A 16,941-nucleotide genomic window follows, 5' to 3' on the forward strand; every position below is an offset into this window, starting at 1 on the left:
CCCGTGGAAAGAAGAGCAGTCACAAAAAAAGTCTTGGTGATACACAACCTTATGTTTCAATCAGGCCAAATTGAGAGCCCTGTGCCTGAACACACTCTCTGCCACATCAAGCCCAAAAGCTTACTGGAAAGGGGGGCACAAAGACAACAGAGCGGCCAGCTCTACATGAGGAGCGGCAAGGAGAGCTGTTATACACAGAGACACATCAGGACAGCTGTTGGGGTAAACGAGCTATATCCACTCAGGCTAGCAGTCGTGCTCCGGAGCCAGGAAGCTCGGCTCAGTTGCTGATAGTTGGGTGGCTCTATGCCAAAAAGCAGAATGGCGCGAGGTTTGCATTTCGGTGTCTTGGAGATAGTAAGAAAGGGTTGGGGCCCTAGGAAGTTTTTCCTTCAGAAGAGAATATAACAGAGACAAGAGCTGTGGGCCTGATCTCTTTCCCCAATGCCAGGAAGACCTCCCAAATTCCTGGAAAATCATTGTTATGGAGCAAAAACGAGGAAACTGAACGAACTGAATGATCCTGGTGCTAAGCAAGCCAGTCATTTTGTTCGCTTTGGATGTAAACCACACCACTGTCCTGAAGTTAGATGCAGGACGTCAGCACATTTTGCACTGTCCACCTCCAGCCAGGTCTTCTGGAGGCTTCAGGACTTTCATTCAGTCTCTTCGTTCAGCAAATAGAGAAACTGAACACATACTAGCCTGCACCAGTTGAACCTCTATCTGCTCCACACATAAGGCCTATCTAATGTCAGCGAGCAAGGAGTGTTTGTGAACGAAAAGCTGCACACACATCTATTGGTTTTAAGAAAGGGGATTGCAAATAAAACACCTATTTTCTTATCCTCACACACTCATGCTCTTATTGTGCCAAGTATTTTAAATGTCAGCTCCTCAGGATTATCTCAGAGCTGTATGACCAATTCCCAAACTATGTGCATCAATGGGAATATCAGTGGTTCCACAGCACATCCAAATTCACCCTGAAACAATGCAAATAAAAGACTGTGGGTTTAGGATTGCTTTTTAAACCAAACATTTATTTTAAAAGATAAGAGAATGGCCATTGTGCTAAAAGCTGAAAGCAAAATTACTATATATATGGTAGTTTTAAAATATATCACTCATTTATATTCCTTTAAGAAGAAAAAAATTTGGCTGTAGTTGCAATCAGTCTTAATTCATTCTTTATTGCTGCTCTGGTTCTGTGTTATTTGAGCTGGTTTAACTGTTAAAAGCGTTTCAAATGTTCACATGGTCTGCATTAGGTTACAGAATAAAAGTAAGTACAGCCCACCAAATGTAACTTTCTGAAATGTAAACCACATGAATTTGATTTCTTTGTGGTACAACTTTAATTGGGTTCAGAGGTCTTTCAGTCTTACCTGTCTATCTGCTCTCTGATGGCCCGACCTGATAAAGCTAATACAAAGAATCTGCGAATGGGATCCAAACTGATTACGCTCAGTTACAGTACATGGCTTTATTCTTGACAGTAATGGCCCTTTAGCCTAGTTCACTTTTAGGCTGCTAGTTTGAACCCCGGAGCCACCATTGAACTGGGAGTGGAAATGTCACAACTTGTAGTAAAAGATCATGTCCCCTCGCAACTCTGCAAAACTAGAGAACCAGAGGGAAAGAGAGCATCTAGGTGCAACTGTAAGCGACCACGTATCCTAGAAAAACTCCATGAGCATGGGTATATAATGTATGCCTTGCACTGTCACAGCAAATGTCAAAACAGAATGCATCCAACACACACTACATGACAGAGAAGTGACTGCAAACAGAAATTACAACAAAGCCTGAAATCTTCAGAGATTGATCTTCAGCTGATTTTGGATTGTGGGTTTTTTTCTTTTGACAATACACTGTGTTGCCTTAATGACAATGACTCATCATTTGCTCATCAACTCTCCTCTCTGTTGCACCACCTTGTGCCATATGCCTTGCTGGAGTGAAACAACAGTAGTGCTGCTTCCCATCGGAAAAGCACATCGATCTCAGCGACAACAAGGAAGGGACTGTACAACAGGTATACTCACCTCATATCCTGTGACCTGACTTGTAAACAAAGACCTGTACCAGCTTGTGGGAGCAGATCTGGAATTAAGCAGACAGCTCAGGAGAAATGTAGGGAGAAAGAGAGTAGTGTGCTGAAATACTAAAAGTCCCTTTGCCTGTGTAGCTTGTTTCCTTGATTTTGGAATGCACAGCCTCAATTTTGAAAAAGTAGTGTGAAAAAGATTCATAGTGCTTTTAGTTCTTGGAAGAAGATACCATAGAAAGGAACACTCAGCACACCCAATAATAATATAATACAACCCAATATTGAAAATGACTCAACCAAAACTTCCACTGCAATTCATAAGTTTCATTCAAGTCAGTAAATCATTAACAAGTAAAAATATTACAAGTCATCATCTAGTTCAGGCAAATTACATTCTCTTTTCCCCACTGGAAGACAAAAAAATGGACTTTCAAAGCCAATATAGTAAATTTTTTTAGGTAGATATTTTTCATCCTATTCCCCCAAAGCTGTTATTGCCTTTGTCATTTTTCTACAGTTCTATTACAGAGCACTGTTCTGTACTGGTGGAACTGTTCTCCCAAACAATTTCCACCGGTGAACATACGAGAACTAACAAATGAGGTCCCTTAATTAGTTCCAGGTTTTTCCAATAAGCAGTGTTGGCAATACAGCTTTTAGCTCTCTGTCCATCACACAAATAACAAGGCAGGGCCTGTAAACATGGCAGGGGTGTCTATTTTCCTGTTCGTATAATGGGCAAGCAGGAGGAGCAAGAAGGAAATGTGTACCTCAGTGGTGGTTTTTATTGTCAACATGGAATAGTTTTTTTGGCTTGGAGTCATTTACACCGTCTTCAAGGACACATCTTACAGCTTCCCAACTTGGTCATAAGGAAAATTGAACATTTCCAAGGACATTTCCTCCAAAACAAAAATTGATTTTTTTCCCTTGAGGTTTGAAATGTGGTTTTTTGCTTTTGTTCTCAACCCCTGTTTTCTTTTATAAATGGGTTTTTGCTTCCCTCTGCCTTTATGTGTTCTGCTTGGGTCCAATATTGTTTCTAGCATTTGCTTTATAGGACTTAGGGCCCCACAGCCCTTGATGTTGCATTAATGTGCAACAAAAAGCTCCATGCTACTAGGCTGTGTACAGAAAAAGACCAGACTGGAAGGGACCCCAGCTTTCCCCACAGAGAAATATAGTTTCACTTGATGGCTTCTGGAATGAACTTTGCCTATTATGTTTTATATAGATTTTGAATAAATCCTCTGAGTCACAAATTTCTTATTGGAACAATAGAACTATATAGAGGCCAGGGGAAAATTTGGAAGCAAGTAAGGATTTTCTTCCCTGTCATGGAGCCCAGAATCCATATCTTTCTCCAACATCCATTTAGCATGGCACAAAGGAAACTCACTGACTGCTTTCTTCCAGCTTTCTTTGCTACTTCACGGTAGAAATATTATTCTGTTTCCTATTTTATTTCCTCACAGATCAGAAACAATTCAAAGACACTCTAGGTCTCTTTCCTCTGTGGGCCTGGAACAGACTGCAGAGAAAGAAGAAATTAAAACAGACCAAAAAGGAAATTAATTGTAAAGAGGTAAAGTTTTCCACACGACTCTTCCATTTGTTGTATGTGTTAAGTGGCTCTGATTGTATACTCTACTGACCACATATTTTCAGTATGGACTTAGTTTAATACCTGTGCCATGTACCCTCAGACAAACAAAACCACACGAAACAAGCACAAATTGAGAGAAATAATAGGAAATTGGTTCAAATTTAGTATCCTTTGTTTACCAGTTCCAGTTCATGTCTTCAAACATTGTAGCAGTATTTCAACAAGGACCAGCCATCCATAACAGCCTGTTGAGTTTAACAGACCTTCTTGTTTGACTAAATATTTAAAAACTACTGCTGCCTTTTGCCCACTTTCATAACGCTCATTTACATGTGCTGCCCAAAAAGTTACATCAACAACTCGCAGCAATAATGAATTAACGAAGTCCAGCATATCCACAGAGAGATTCCTTCAGGCTCTTTAAATCAGCAGTTCATATCTCCAGGGGCAGTTTCCAGTAACAGCACAAAAACACTTGCTGAGAACACAAGTTTTACCCATGAGTGTCAGGGAAGCTTTCTGCATGTAGCTCTGCCCAGATGCTTCAGGAGAGCATCACCATTCAGATCTGTGCATCTCTTAAAACACCTTCCTATGCATACGTGGGACAACCCTACCGCATGTTACAAGCCAGGGACATGTGGTATGAGAAATCACCTGTCAGAAAAGGAAGCCAGATATTCAACTGTAGCTAGCTTTTGCTTCCAAAGTGCTTAAAAGATCAGGGCCCCTACCCCAGACAGCACCTTGCAGCTGAAGTGCAGTGGCATGGTTGCTCTCTAGATACCAGCTGCAGCAGGCTATCTAGGATACAACAAGCAGAATTTGCCATAGGAGGACTAATAGAAAGGGAGAAGCTTTGATGATACGTTGTATAAATGCCCAGCTACAGGTGTGAAATTGGATGCTCACAGCAGTGTGAGCTTCAAGCCCAATCAGCTGAGATTTAACCAACCTGGAAACCCAATTCATTACTCCTCAAGAAACTTCTCATTATGTTCTCTATTAGTATTCTTTTTAGGTCATCTTACTTTCAAAGGTGGGGTTATCCTGCCTTTGCCTGGGAAATCACAGACTTTGGGGGGGGGGGTTAAAGACATCCAGGCCTTAAATAAAAATGCTTCATGCCAGGAATGCCGAGAAGAAGAACAGAACTCTAAACAAAGACTGAATGGTCTTCACAGAAAATTGTGAACTCCTCAACATATACAATGATCCCAAAAACATCAGGTCGTACTTAAACCTGCGCCCCTAAAGGGATCTTTAGGGACTATTAGATGTACATTATCACTCTCAGAAACACCATGGAACTGAACAAATCGTTCAGAACAACTCCTCTGCTGATAAGTCATGATTAGCATATCTGTCTTCTGACCAGGTCTAGAAAATTTTAAGTTGCTTCAAGAAAACTTATGAAGATCAAAAACTGCCATTTTCATTAAAGAAATCACAGGACTAGAAGCACCAGAAGAATTTTTTGTCCAGTACCATTTGATGCTAACTGTACCTTTTTCTTATCTCACAAAAGAGCGCAAGAGATGGGGGACACAGAAAAGTATGGAGACACAAGCAAGAAAAGGTAGAAAATTATCAACAGGCACAACTTTTTTCTTATAGCAATGTTTGCTATGTGCATACTGTATTTCAATTTGTAGAGTTAAAGAGAACATTATTTTGAGCCCTTACATCTACAGCACTGGTGAGCCTGGATGCTATGGCTAAAGAACTAGATAAAAATAACATAATATAAATCAGAATTCCCCAGGAAGTATATACAATTCTCTAAAGACTGTCAAATAAGCTAGGGATTTGGATTTCACTCATTTGGAGGACTGTCCACTGAAAACTTTTTATTACCTCACCAAGTTTTTATGGACCCTATCAGAACAGCTGCGATTCACTTCACTTGAAGCAGAGGAAGCTGGTAATAGCTCAAAGATTGCCCCCTTCCTTTCATAAACCAATTAGGACCTGGATCCTACAACTGGAGTAACACAAGCCTTCTTTTACTGGCAAAATTCCACTTCATTTATGTGAGCTCAGAATAAAGGTCTCTGTCGGCAGAATACAGATGCTTATAGCAGCAAATGCTTCTAAAACACACTCTCTCATTTGTTCCTTCTTCCAAGGAACACTCTTCCTGCACTCATCAAAAGGAACACTTCTCAATCTACCTGCAGTTTCTATCTAGCCACCAAGTTCCTTGTTCACCTCAGCAATTTTTTACTAAACAGTGCTAAGAGAATTTAAAATTATGGTTTACCATGTGGAACTTTGCTAGAAGGTCTCCAAAATGACAAATTTATTTAAATTATTTTTTTCCTTCTAAATCAAGCATCATTCCATTTGTTTAAAAGAAGTCATTTTAGTGGTGATGTCATCTTGGATTTATCTATGCTTTTGATTTAAATTGTTTTGGTTGGTTGGTTGGTTTTGGTTTTCCAAATGCATATTTGGCCTGTCTATAAGTATAAATAAAACCATATACATGCCTTACATGGGACCATACTGTACCACTGATTTCTAAAACTCAACTCATCAATTAATAGGGAGGCCTGCTTTTACAGGTGGTAAAAAAGGATCTGTACACTTCACACATAGTCTATAATTTCTGTGTTTTCCTCCAGGCATTTTTCTCTGAACTATTGTCATTGGTTTTCAGCCAGGTACCAGCATAAAAAAAACCCAAACAAACCAAAACATTAACACTTTAATAACTCATAGTATGTTTTTATATCCCTTTAAAAGCGTTCAAAAATACACTGGCAAGACAAACCATGTAAAATCGAGGTGGTTTCTGTTCAGCACATCAATGCCAATTCCTTTATCGAAACAGATACAAACATAACTTCTTCATGAGCAACTAAATTTTTATCAGAGTTCTTTGCACATAAAGCTCTTTACTTTTTACTCACTCATTATAGCCATTGTGCCACCCCCAGCAAACATTTAAGCCCTTCTCTGAACTGAGGCAGCATCCCAAAGCTTGTTATTTCTCTAGAACCTGCAAATTACTCTCTTAAATAAAAAGAAAAGAAAGAAATAAAAAGAAAGCTTTACACCAAACAAAGTCTATATTGTTTGAGTTAGTGTTTTACTGCGGCTTAGTTACCTGTCAAACAGGCTGACACTTGGATAAAACACATACTGGAATCATGCAGCAGGGCATGTTAAGTGCAAAACTGTGATGAAGAGCAGAGCTATGCAATTCAGCTGTGCAGAGCTCTAATGATCATTTCTGGTCTACGAAAGCCTGATCTGTCACATTAAACCCACTGCAACTCTGAGATCCTCTTCCATCCAAAAATTATTTTACATCTGTTTTAGTTCAAAGAGTCATATAAATCAGAAGCTCTGACTATCAATGTTGATGACACCTTTAGAGAAGATTTATACAGTGTGTATTTTATATATATATGCACATACACATGGGAGGTACTTAAGAGATACCAACCACTAAAATTAAGCAATCAATGCTATATTCTCCAAGTTCTGTACATCATATTTAAGTCCTATGACTTAGTCTGATGTGAGAGCCAACCTATGCCTATGAAAGCTTGGTATTTCTGTTCAGATACAGTTACGGGTGCAGTACACTATTCTGACCTTGCTTTCCTATAGTTCTTGGGCAGGACGAGCTTTCCAGAACAGAAACATCATGATCCATTTCTTAGAAACCACTTATGTAAGAATTGGCTTGAGTGTGGTTTCAGCTGCCTATCTGAAACCACCATCAGGAGAGGGAGAGGGCTGGTTTCTCTTCATAACGAAAGACAACAATCCTAATAAAAGTCAGTGGCCAGCAAGTCACACAATACCCCTGACACCTTTTTTGGTGTTCTTGCTGTGAACAAGCAACATTTCTAATAAGCTTAGGACTTTGGTCAAGTAGGAAGTATGAGGCATAAAATACTGTGTTCATTAATAAATTTAACCAATGTATAACAAGCACATAACTTTCAGGATAACAGTTGACTTCAAGTCAGATAAGAAACACACTAAACCTTCTCCATTCCTGGTTGACAGGCTATTTATTAGCTGGCTAATGATCCTCTTTTCAGTCCCCTGAAAGTCATCTTGATATATGTCAGTACTTTCCAACCCCTCCCTAGACCTTACAGCAAGAAAGAGGTTTTGGGAAGGCACGGGAGTATGTGGCTGGGGATAGAAGAGAGATGTCGTGAACAATCACCCCTTTGTGCTGTGTCTGACACACGGATCAGTGCTGTGTGCTCTCTTTCTTCCTGACTCAGCAGTGTCAGGAGAGATTGAGTCAGCAGCTCCCGAACATGCCGATGCAAACAACAACTGGGGAGGCTGGGGAGCAGATAGAGCTTCCAAACATCACAGGCAGAGCAGCACGGTTCAGTCTGCAGGCCAATGTGTGGACCTGGGCAGCAGCTAGCTAAAAGAGATGAAACAGCTTGAGTGGATCCTTCTATCAGACTCCATTTTCTCCCACATCACCCTGTCTACTAGCCGTAAGCTATGAGACAACTTGTTTCTGTGAATGGCACTCTCGTAATAATTTGCTAACTAATTCACCTGAGCTCCCCAGAGACTTGTGACTGCTGCACACATGTGGCTTGATGTGATTCCATGTTAGGGTTGGCCGAGGTCAGTGCAGTAGAAGGGACTACAGAAAACATGTCTCAGCATAAACAGAAAGAAAAGAAGCAAGAGCATTAAACAGGGAATAAAGCCCAACTTTGAGTACAAAGACAGGAAAAAAAAATATTTGGTCAGAACAACACTGTCAGATGCTCTCTCTTCCCACCTTTCCCTTTTCCTCCCCTTCCAGTGATCTAACTGATGTTCTTACATACTGCGCAACCGAGGCTACGGAATGGACCTGATCAAGTAACCAAGAAGTCATTTGATACTTCATCTCCCACTGCACATTTCTTCTCATCTTACAACATACTGTGGTGCTTCAGTTGAAATACATGAGTTGGAACAGAGGCTTTTATCCCAGGTCTCCTGGAAAGGGAAATGGTCTTTGAATTTAATAAAAGCACATCATTCCGCGGCCTCTTTGATGCCATGCAGTCCTCCAACTTACTAGGAGCTTAAAGAGACACTTTCTTTGGCATGTACAAAGACCCTTCTGAGTTAACCAGCCTGTTCCAAGTGCCTTCCAGAACCAGCTGCATTGTAGAAGGGTTTCTGTCCATGAACGTCTCTTACAGGAGTCTTTTCTGTTTCCTCAGGCTACAAAGTGTGATAGCAGGATACTCTGAGAACTCAACCAACAGGTGCAGCCTCAGATAGCAACCTGCTATGGTAAAACTCCTGTCCTTGCTACAGAGGAGCCCTCTTCTTCTGCCATCTCAGGTCCCTCAGATTAAGACTACAGCTGAGAAGTTTTTTTCATTTTCCAAATCCCCAAGGCCAGTCACAATGAATCTGCTCTTCGTTGTGTCACCGAACCTCTGTTAGTCCCATTACATGCAGTTTTCATGACCACTACATTTTCCACGCCCCTCCGTTCAGAAAGCATTCAACCCCATTAAAGGATGATAAACTGGAAACAGAGAGAGACGTATGGCATCATGAGAGGGAAGAGAGAGGAACAGGAAGGAAATGCATAGGTGTTAAAATGAATGCTGCATCCAGGGAGTGAAAGGCTGTCCTCCCACTGGTACCGTGATTCTTTGGTACATAAAAGCACCAGAGGCATCTTCCAAACCCCTTTTGTTGCCTTCTCCTACCTGCTTGCATTTCACCAAATGTGGTTGCCATTTTTCCCTTCTGATGCTGTGCCAGAAGACCATCTTATCTTGATTAAAATACTCTATAACACTTTGAAAACAGATAATCTACATCACATGGTTAATACTCTATATGTCCACTTTGGATCCTGAGTTCACTGAAACTGGACTCATGTCTCCCTCTCCATTTACTACAGTGTTAACAACTTGCTGGATCTGTGACAATCCTCAGTCCTCCTGTATTCCCTTTCAGCTACAGACCTGAACCCTCACAGTTTCAATAATTTCTAGTTATGCCTGCTATTAGCTTGAAAAACAGCAGCATGTTACTTTCTCCAGGAACACTGAGCTGCTAGGCTGCTAGACACCTCCAGTCTTTGCTGGTCTGAAAATGACATCTTACCTAGCAAAACACGTGCCCAGATAAAGCAACCAGTGTACTGTGTTGTCACCAATTTGTCTGACCATAATTTTCACATACATTGCTGAATACTCTGTCACCGAAAAAATGAAGTTATTTTAAAAAAGAAGACAAACACTGCTATTGTACAGCCTAGTTCAGAGTCCCATATCTTGAGCTGATTCAGCTTATCTGCCTTTCTATACCTTTGACAAATGCATGTCTTATATCATTTTTTCTCCCCTTCTTCCATATGCCTTACTGCTTTTCCTCCATGTATCTTATCTCCAAATGATGTGCTATTAATCAGCCAAAGACACCCTTCACTGCTAAGTGTTCCTCAACTGATTTTTCATCAGCACAAGTAGTTACTAGTTACAGCATTCCTCCCACATGCTAAAGGCTTGGGGGGGGAGGGAGGAGGGGAAGGATGGCAAGAAGGTTAGAGACTGCCTCACCACATAAACACTATCTGGGACCTTTATACCAGCGTGCCAGTTTGCTGTAATGATAATGTTGCTGTTTGTTCTCCGCCAAGGTACCTGGTGGGAGGAAAGTGGGACTGCACCCTGTTTTATTTTTTAAGTTATTAACCTTGATGCTCTTCCCTTTTTCTGATTAATCTGGCTGGATGCCCATTCAGTAGTAGCCGAAGATTAATACCTGAAACAATGTGCGTATATACACTGTGCCAGGAAGGCTTGCCCAACAACGCTCATTCTGTCATGTTTTCCCATGCCTTGTATCAGTATCTTATTTTATATGTAAGCCCCCAGAGCCAGAGTAGGGGATAGGAAAATAGAGAGGCATGGAGGGAGGGAGAGGGAAGGAGGGAAAAGAGAAGGAGAGAAGAAAGTAGGGAAAAACTACATCCCTTGGGAATCTCAGCTGCTGTGAACTCACCCACTCCTCATCGTGAAATGAGCTGTGTGCGGGCACAGGTGGGTCCCATTCTCTGTTACTGGAGCACAGCCTACAAGCAGGGTCTAAATGAAGACTTTCATTGCTTTCCCTGTTTTCATTGGAGTAAGGCCATCACAAACATTTGCAGGTGGCTTGGCCATAGTCTGACACTAAAATATTTGTGGTTGTGATAAAAATCAGAATATTGCTACAAGATGGTTCTCTATAACCTTTAGGGCTTGATCCTGCTCTCACAGAACTAGCTCAATGAGAGTTTTACCCAGTTGCTTTCTGCTGTTTTTATTGCTCATTAAAAGGCATATTCCCTGGCACAATTCTCCATGGTAAGGACTCATCTACCCTTTGGGGCAGCTTCAGATGTTTTAAAAAAAAGGGAGAACCCAACCCAAAACCACTGTTTTGAGCACCTCAGAATTTGAGCTTGTTAAAAAGCAGAACCATCTCAACTTTGTAAGGCCAAACCAAAACCACCAAACTTTGCAGAACTCAAACATTTTCTGAATCCATCTGGATTTTTCTTCAGTTGCCTAATATTGAAACCATTGACCAGTCTGTATTCCTTGTGAATGAGTCTTGGATATAATTCTTAGCACGTTTAGAAGGATAAGATGAAGATAAATGGAAATGACAAGATATGTTCTTTGAATAAATAAAACAGGCACCACAGGGAAAAGACTGAAGAAAAAGAAGACAAACAACAAGGATGCTCAACAGTTTGGCAAGTAGATGAAGTCCAAAATGCGGCAATTATCTCCTAGGACACACCATGAACAAAAAACAAAACCTCCTAGGAAGATGGAAGAATGGGGAACAGAGTATGCTGGAGGTCACACCATAAGTCTCATTCACACACCAACTCACACAGAGGCTAAAATGCTGACAATTGCCTCCCAATAGAGCAGCTTTAGACTCCGACTTAGGAAACGTTTGTGTGATTCAGTCACAGGGGAGAATTAAGATATGTCATGACAAAGTTTCCCAAACAAGACACTCACCACTGACTAGGAAATAGGCCTTTTTATTCTCTAACCCCTCCAACTTTGGAGATTCTAATCACCATGGCCCCAAACCAAAGCAAACCTAAAACCTGACTGACAGGGTCTTGCAAAACCACATACAGTTCTCTTCTCATTATATGGAAACAATTGTTTGGAAGCCAAGTACAGTCCCATATAAAACACCTCACCACTGAGTATTAAAAGTTGTTTGGGGTTTGGGGTTTTTTTGTTTTTAATTAGGATGATAATTACCACTAGACCTATTAAGTCACAATTTGAACAGGAGCTTAATCATCCTTAACCCAGATAATGGCATTAGCTGTTTTTCTTTCTAAAACTGAAAAAGAAACTGTTTCTTCCTCCCTCCCTCTCTCCCAGCCCCCTGTCTTTGAACAGAATGGAACATACATAAGACAACAACTTTCTTGGGTTCACAGGCAAATGGTACTGCACGTGAAATCTCAGTGAACAGTGTTTTGTCAATATGTAACATATACAAAGGCACATCTATCAAATATGTTTACCTGACCCATACTATCAGATTTCTATATTAAGAATCAAATCCTGAAGTAGTAATAAAAAGGAAAGTAGAGGAGCTTTGCCAGAAGCACAAAACTGGGGCAGTGGATGGAACCCATGTCCTGTGCGTGGCTGGGTAAGCCTTACGGAGCAGTCAATTGCACGGGCCACCCCTGCCATCCTCTCCACTGGGAAACAGAGAGCCTGTGATCTATATCCTGCCGCAGCCATCAGTAATATTGAAAGAAAACTCAAGAATAACTGGATTTTGAGTTTTCAATGCCAGGGTTTCACTTTTTGGTTTTACGCTGAAGAGACTGCAAGTTGCTCATCAATTATTTAGACAATGACTGGGGACAGAGACTGCTTTTGCACTTACCATATAATGGATGTGACGAAATTACAAATGACAGATAATGAATCTAAACTGCTGCTTCATTCTCAGTCCACTGATTTATCTTTTTATCCACATGTTTTCATGCACAAAGCCCCTCAAATTCTCAGAGTTGTGTGACAAAAAATGGTACCCTCAAACCATCTGGGCAGTTTCTCCATAATTAAAACCAAGTTATTTTGACTTATAAGGACCTCATGTTTTCTGGAAGTAACTTGAGTGTACAAAACACGGATGTTTTTACTCACACCGTTCTCCAAACATGAGCACACAATTGGCATTCAAGCATAAGCATCCATACTGTCAATTTATGGGAATAAATATGGATCCATCATCACAAATTGAGCAACTGTTCAGAGGTCTCTGTGCCAAACTCCATTTATCTCATTGGTCTTTTTATTTTGTCTTCTAGCATCCTCAGTTAAACAGAGTATGTAGGAAACAGCCCAATCCCACTGAGCACCCAGAATTCCCATTGAAGGAAGCAAAAGGATCAGTTTCAGAAATACTCTTTCTTCCCAGAGCAGTTAAAGAAACAACATGTAAGCAGATAAAATGGGTCTTCTTCATGTAATGTAAGCAGATAAAAACAAAAAAATGAGTGGAGAAAGCAGGACTTCCCTGCAAGTACAGCAGTCTGCCCCTTTCAACCAAAGTGCCAGGTCTGGAGTAGATGCAGTAACCTTGCCATTCCCCCACAGTGGGCAACACACGTTGCAGGGGTCCTTGCCGCATGCTGGCAGGACCAAGTGCAAACCCCGTAACCTCAAGAACCATGAAGACAACATCTGGTCCTGCATGCAGCTGAACTTTAAGAACCACGAAGGCAACATTGGGTCCTCCATGCAGCTGCTGGAGCCAGAGAACTGGAGAAACGAGAAAACGGAAATGGACTCACCCAATCTGTCGATTTGTGGAAGGTGCTTGTGTAATGACCGAACTGGACTGTGGAGATGGCATGGCTTGTTGAATCACAACGCTGGTGTCATGGTTTGGCATCCTTGTATTTGTCAGCTGGTGAGATCCAGGTCCTGCCATTGCTCCTCCAACTGTGTTATGCATGGAGATATTCTGTGAAAAGAAGGGAAATGGGAGATGGCGGAGGAAAATGGAAAAGAAATAAATGTCTTATCTTGGTTTTCTGTTCTATAGGAATACAACTAGAAATCTGAAAGTATCGGCAATATGAAAAGTTACTGACTCCTGGTAAATCCCAAGTCAATAGATCTTGTCGTAACCAACAACAATAAAGAAATGAAAAATAAGTGTTTACTTATACAGAGCAACATAAATGGAAAAATACCTGCAAGTTGACTAATCACTCTTCTGTGATTCTGACTCATGATTTATAATGGAGATATTTAGCACATATTCTCCTAACAGAATACAATATATTTTGTTTGAAAATGACTTTTGTGGTGAGTGCAGGGCACCTTGATTTACTACATGGGTTGTTTACTGTGTACTAGGTCTGCTTAGACTGACAAGCAAATCAAGTTTTATAGTTCCAAAGTAACAAACAGTACATGGTACATCACAAAACAGCCATTTCTATTAGCCTCCATATATTTTGTAGAGCAATAGTATCCCAGAGGCCTAAAATAAAGCACCGTATTTGCACATATATAACCTTTGCTTCAGGTAACTTGGAGCCCTTAAAAAGTTCTCTTAAAAAAAAAAGTTCACAGATAACTCATATGCACAGAGAGAACAAGCCACGAGAGACCAGGATACTACTAAGGAAGGAACCATGGAATAAAACTTCTCTCCTGTTATGCATGCACACACAATATACCCTGCTGCTAAACCGCAGGGTTTGACTTGGCCCGCATTTAAAAACAAACAAAACTCTCAAGCCAGAGATAACCCACAGTGTATACATATGAAAAATATGGTAACCTTAAAAGCATTATTTTTCCTATCAGGCATCAACGTGTGGGTTGTTAGCAGTGAGGAAAAGAAACTTTCCATTGTCACCTCATGCTAGGCTGAGGAAAAGGGAAAAGAACACCTTTACACGCACACTCTGCCACCAAGACTCATGCAAAGCATCTTCCTGACTGCAATACTCAGAATTGAAAACTAAATTTCATTCAGAATTCCAATTTATGAGCCAATTTGCCTAGCAAACACATAAACCCCACAAAATAATGATAAATGAAGCTGGTAAGAAGGGAAATTCAGAGCTCTGATCAAATGTCTGTCTCTCCTGTCCTCCACAACATATTGAATCCCAGACCTAAAAGAAAGATTGCATTTTAAACCAAAACAAGAATAAATGCTTTAGATGACATTCCTCATGGAAAAGGAGCCAATAATTAGAGGACCCACTTTGAAGGCCTTAGCTGTCATCCCCCTATCTCCCAATTCTTATATATTTCAGGTGATTTCCCAGGCTAGTGTGGACACAGGGACCTCTCGGTTTCTTTTACAGGAGTTGTTCCAGTCTTCATAAACATATAAAAAGGCAGAGGTGCTGCCTACAGCCACATGGTTAGACCACTCACCCAGTATGAAGAAGACCCAGTTCTGAGTTCCTCTTCCAGTAAATAATTTACACAGTACAAATCAGGTTCAGCAGCTCCAGTATTCACTTAGGAGCATGGATTGCAAGAGGAAGCCAGACCAAGGACTTTAACTGTAATTTTTCATAGCCCAGTGGTATGTCGTAACCATCAGGCAATAAGAGAGAATAACCTTAGATATATGGAATCTTTTCCAAAAGAAGTTCTCCCTCATCTATCACATTCCTATTAGAACATCGCTTCTTCAGTAGATTAGTGTTTTCTAATGAAAAACCTGTTCTGTTTAAAAAAAAAACAACCAAACAAAAAACCCCACAGAATATATATACAGCCAAATCTAGTTGAGGATTCAAAACTGCTCTGACTTTTTTGATCATTACAAGATTTTGGAAAACCAGGTCTAATATCTATCCATCTGCAAGTAAATCTTCTAGTGCTATCACTTCCTAAAGCTTCTCCTTTGTATTAAGTGTGTTTCAATTAAAACCTATCAATATGTGATATTTACTTGTTTCAAAGTTCACCCTCATTTAATTTCTCCTTTACACTGCCTCCACAGTTTCTGAATCCTTCCAAATATTTCTGTATTGCCTGTTTGCTTTCAGTAGTATGTTTATTAGAGCAAATATTAAATTGCAAGACAGGTATAGAGTACTTGTACCTCTGGGTCCATAGGGGAGCAACAAAGAAGAAAAGCATCAGTCACCCACGATGAGTTTACCCCGCAGTGCTGCACAACTGCCCCTTGCCATTGCCAGCACTGATCTTCTGCCTGCACACGCCTGCCTTGCTTCCAAAGAGAGCTGTCTGCAAGAAGCCAGTGCATTGGCATGAAACCGTCCAGGATTCAGAAAGCCTGTCTCTAGATTACAGACTCCAGACCACAGATTTCCAAGAGCTACAGAACACCGATCTGCTACGTGGGAGGATCTTTAAAGGAAACGTGGCTGGTGCCATGAGTCCACAAGGCCTGGGAAGGGACAGGAGGTAAATCTGCCATGAGCTTTAGACAAGTGGTACTCCAGCACTTGCCCAGATTTTGACTGGATTTTGTTGTACCATGGCAGAGCAGAATTTAAAGATTTAATATCAGATTCCTGTGTTCCTCGATTCAGTATTTCCATTTTCTTCTCCTTCTCTTTCCCTTTTCTCCTATAATTCCAGACCTCTCTAAGATACTAATGGTGTGAATTGTGATGGGTATGAAAAATTTTGTTTGCACATAAGATGCTGTAATTGTTAGCTTACATGCATAAACTTGTAATGCCGTTTCAAAGTTTTAACAATTTCCAGTAAACTGTGTCTTTTCAGAAAGTAGGCTGAGTATGTGATGCATGGAAAGCAAAAACAGAATGAAAACCTGTCAATGCATCCAGATGTCCATTCTTCTCAGTAATGCAAGCACTGTTCTTGGGCAGGAACTATACCTTTATACTACGCTGCCAAGAGAAAGCCTAAGATTTCCTAACAAAACGTCAAACTCAGCATGACTCTCACATTCATAAGAAAAGGATTTGGCAATCTCAGAATCATTTGCATTGGTAAGATGCTTGTGAATTTACAGAGAAGTTCAAGTAAGTTCATACTTAAATGACAATGCTTATGCTTTGAAAGATGGCACGAAGGTAATGCACAAGAGGTCTGACACCAAGCCTATCTGATCTAGTCATATGCATCATGACATTCAGAATGACTCTGTATCACCAGCACAGCAAGACCAGGCTCGTTGCATGTGTGATGCAGACAGCCTTCAGAACTCCCAAAATGGCCTTGCTGTGTTGAGCTTTGCACCTGATTCTGAACTGATCTGG

General features: G+C 40.7%; 1 protein-coding gene across 4 annotated transcripts in view; it reads right to left on the reverse strand.

Moving 5' to 3' along the window:
- Positions 1–16,941, reverse strand: part of CREB5 (cAMP responsive element binding protein 5) — a 263,971-nt gene that overhangs the window by 164,338 nt on the left and 82,692 nt on the right. For all 4 annotated transcript variants that reach the window (XR_011322443.1, XM_069772575.1, XM_069772560.1 and 1 more), the window contains one exon: positions 13,504–13,676. Coding sequence is in view for 3 of the 4 variants with exons in the window: in XM_069772575.1 (XP_069628676.1) it covers positions 13,504–13,676 (173 nt within the window). In the remaining variant the exon portion in view is untranslated. The remainder of the gene's footprint in view (positions 1–13,503; positions 13,677–16,941) is intronic.

Source organism: Haliaeetus albicilla, chromosome 2 (genome assembly GCF_947461875.1).
Source record: "Haliaeetus albicilla chromosome 2, bHalAlb1.1, whole genome shotgun sequence".
In the NCBI taxonomy this organism is placed as follows: domain Eukaryota; kingdom Metazoa; phylum Chordata; class Aves; order Accipitriformes; family Accipitridae; genus Haliaeetus; species Haliaeetus albicilla.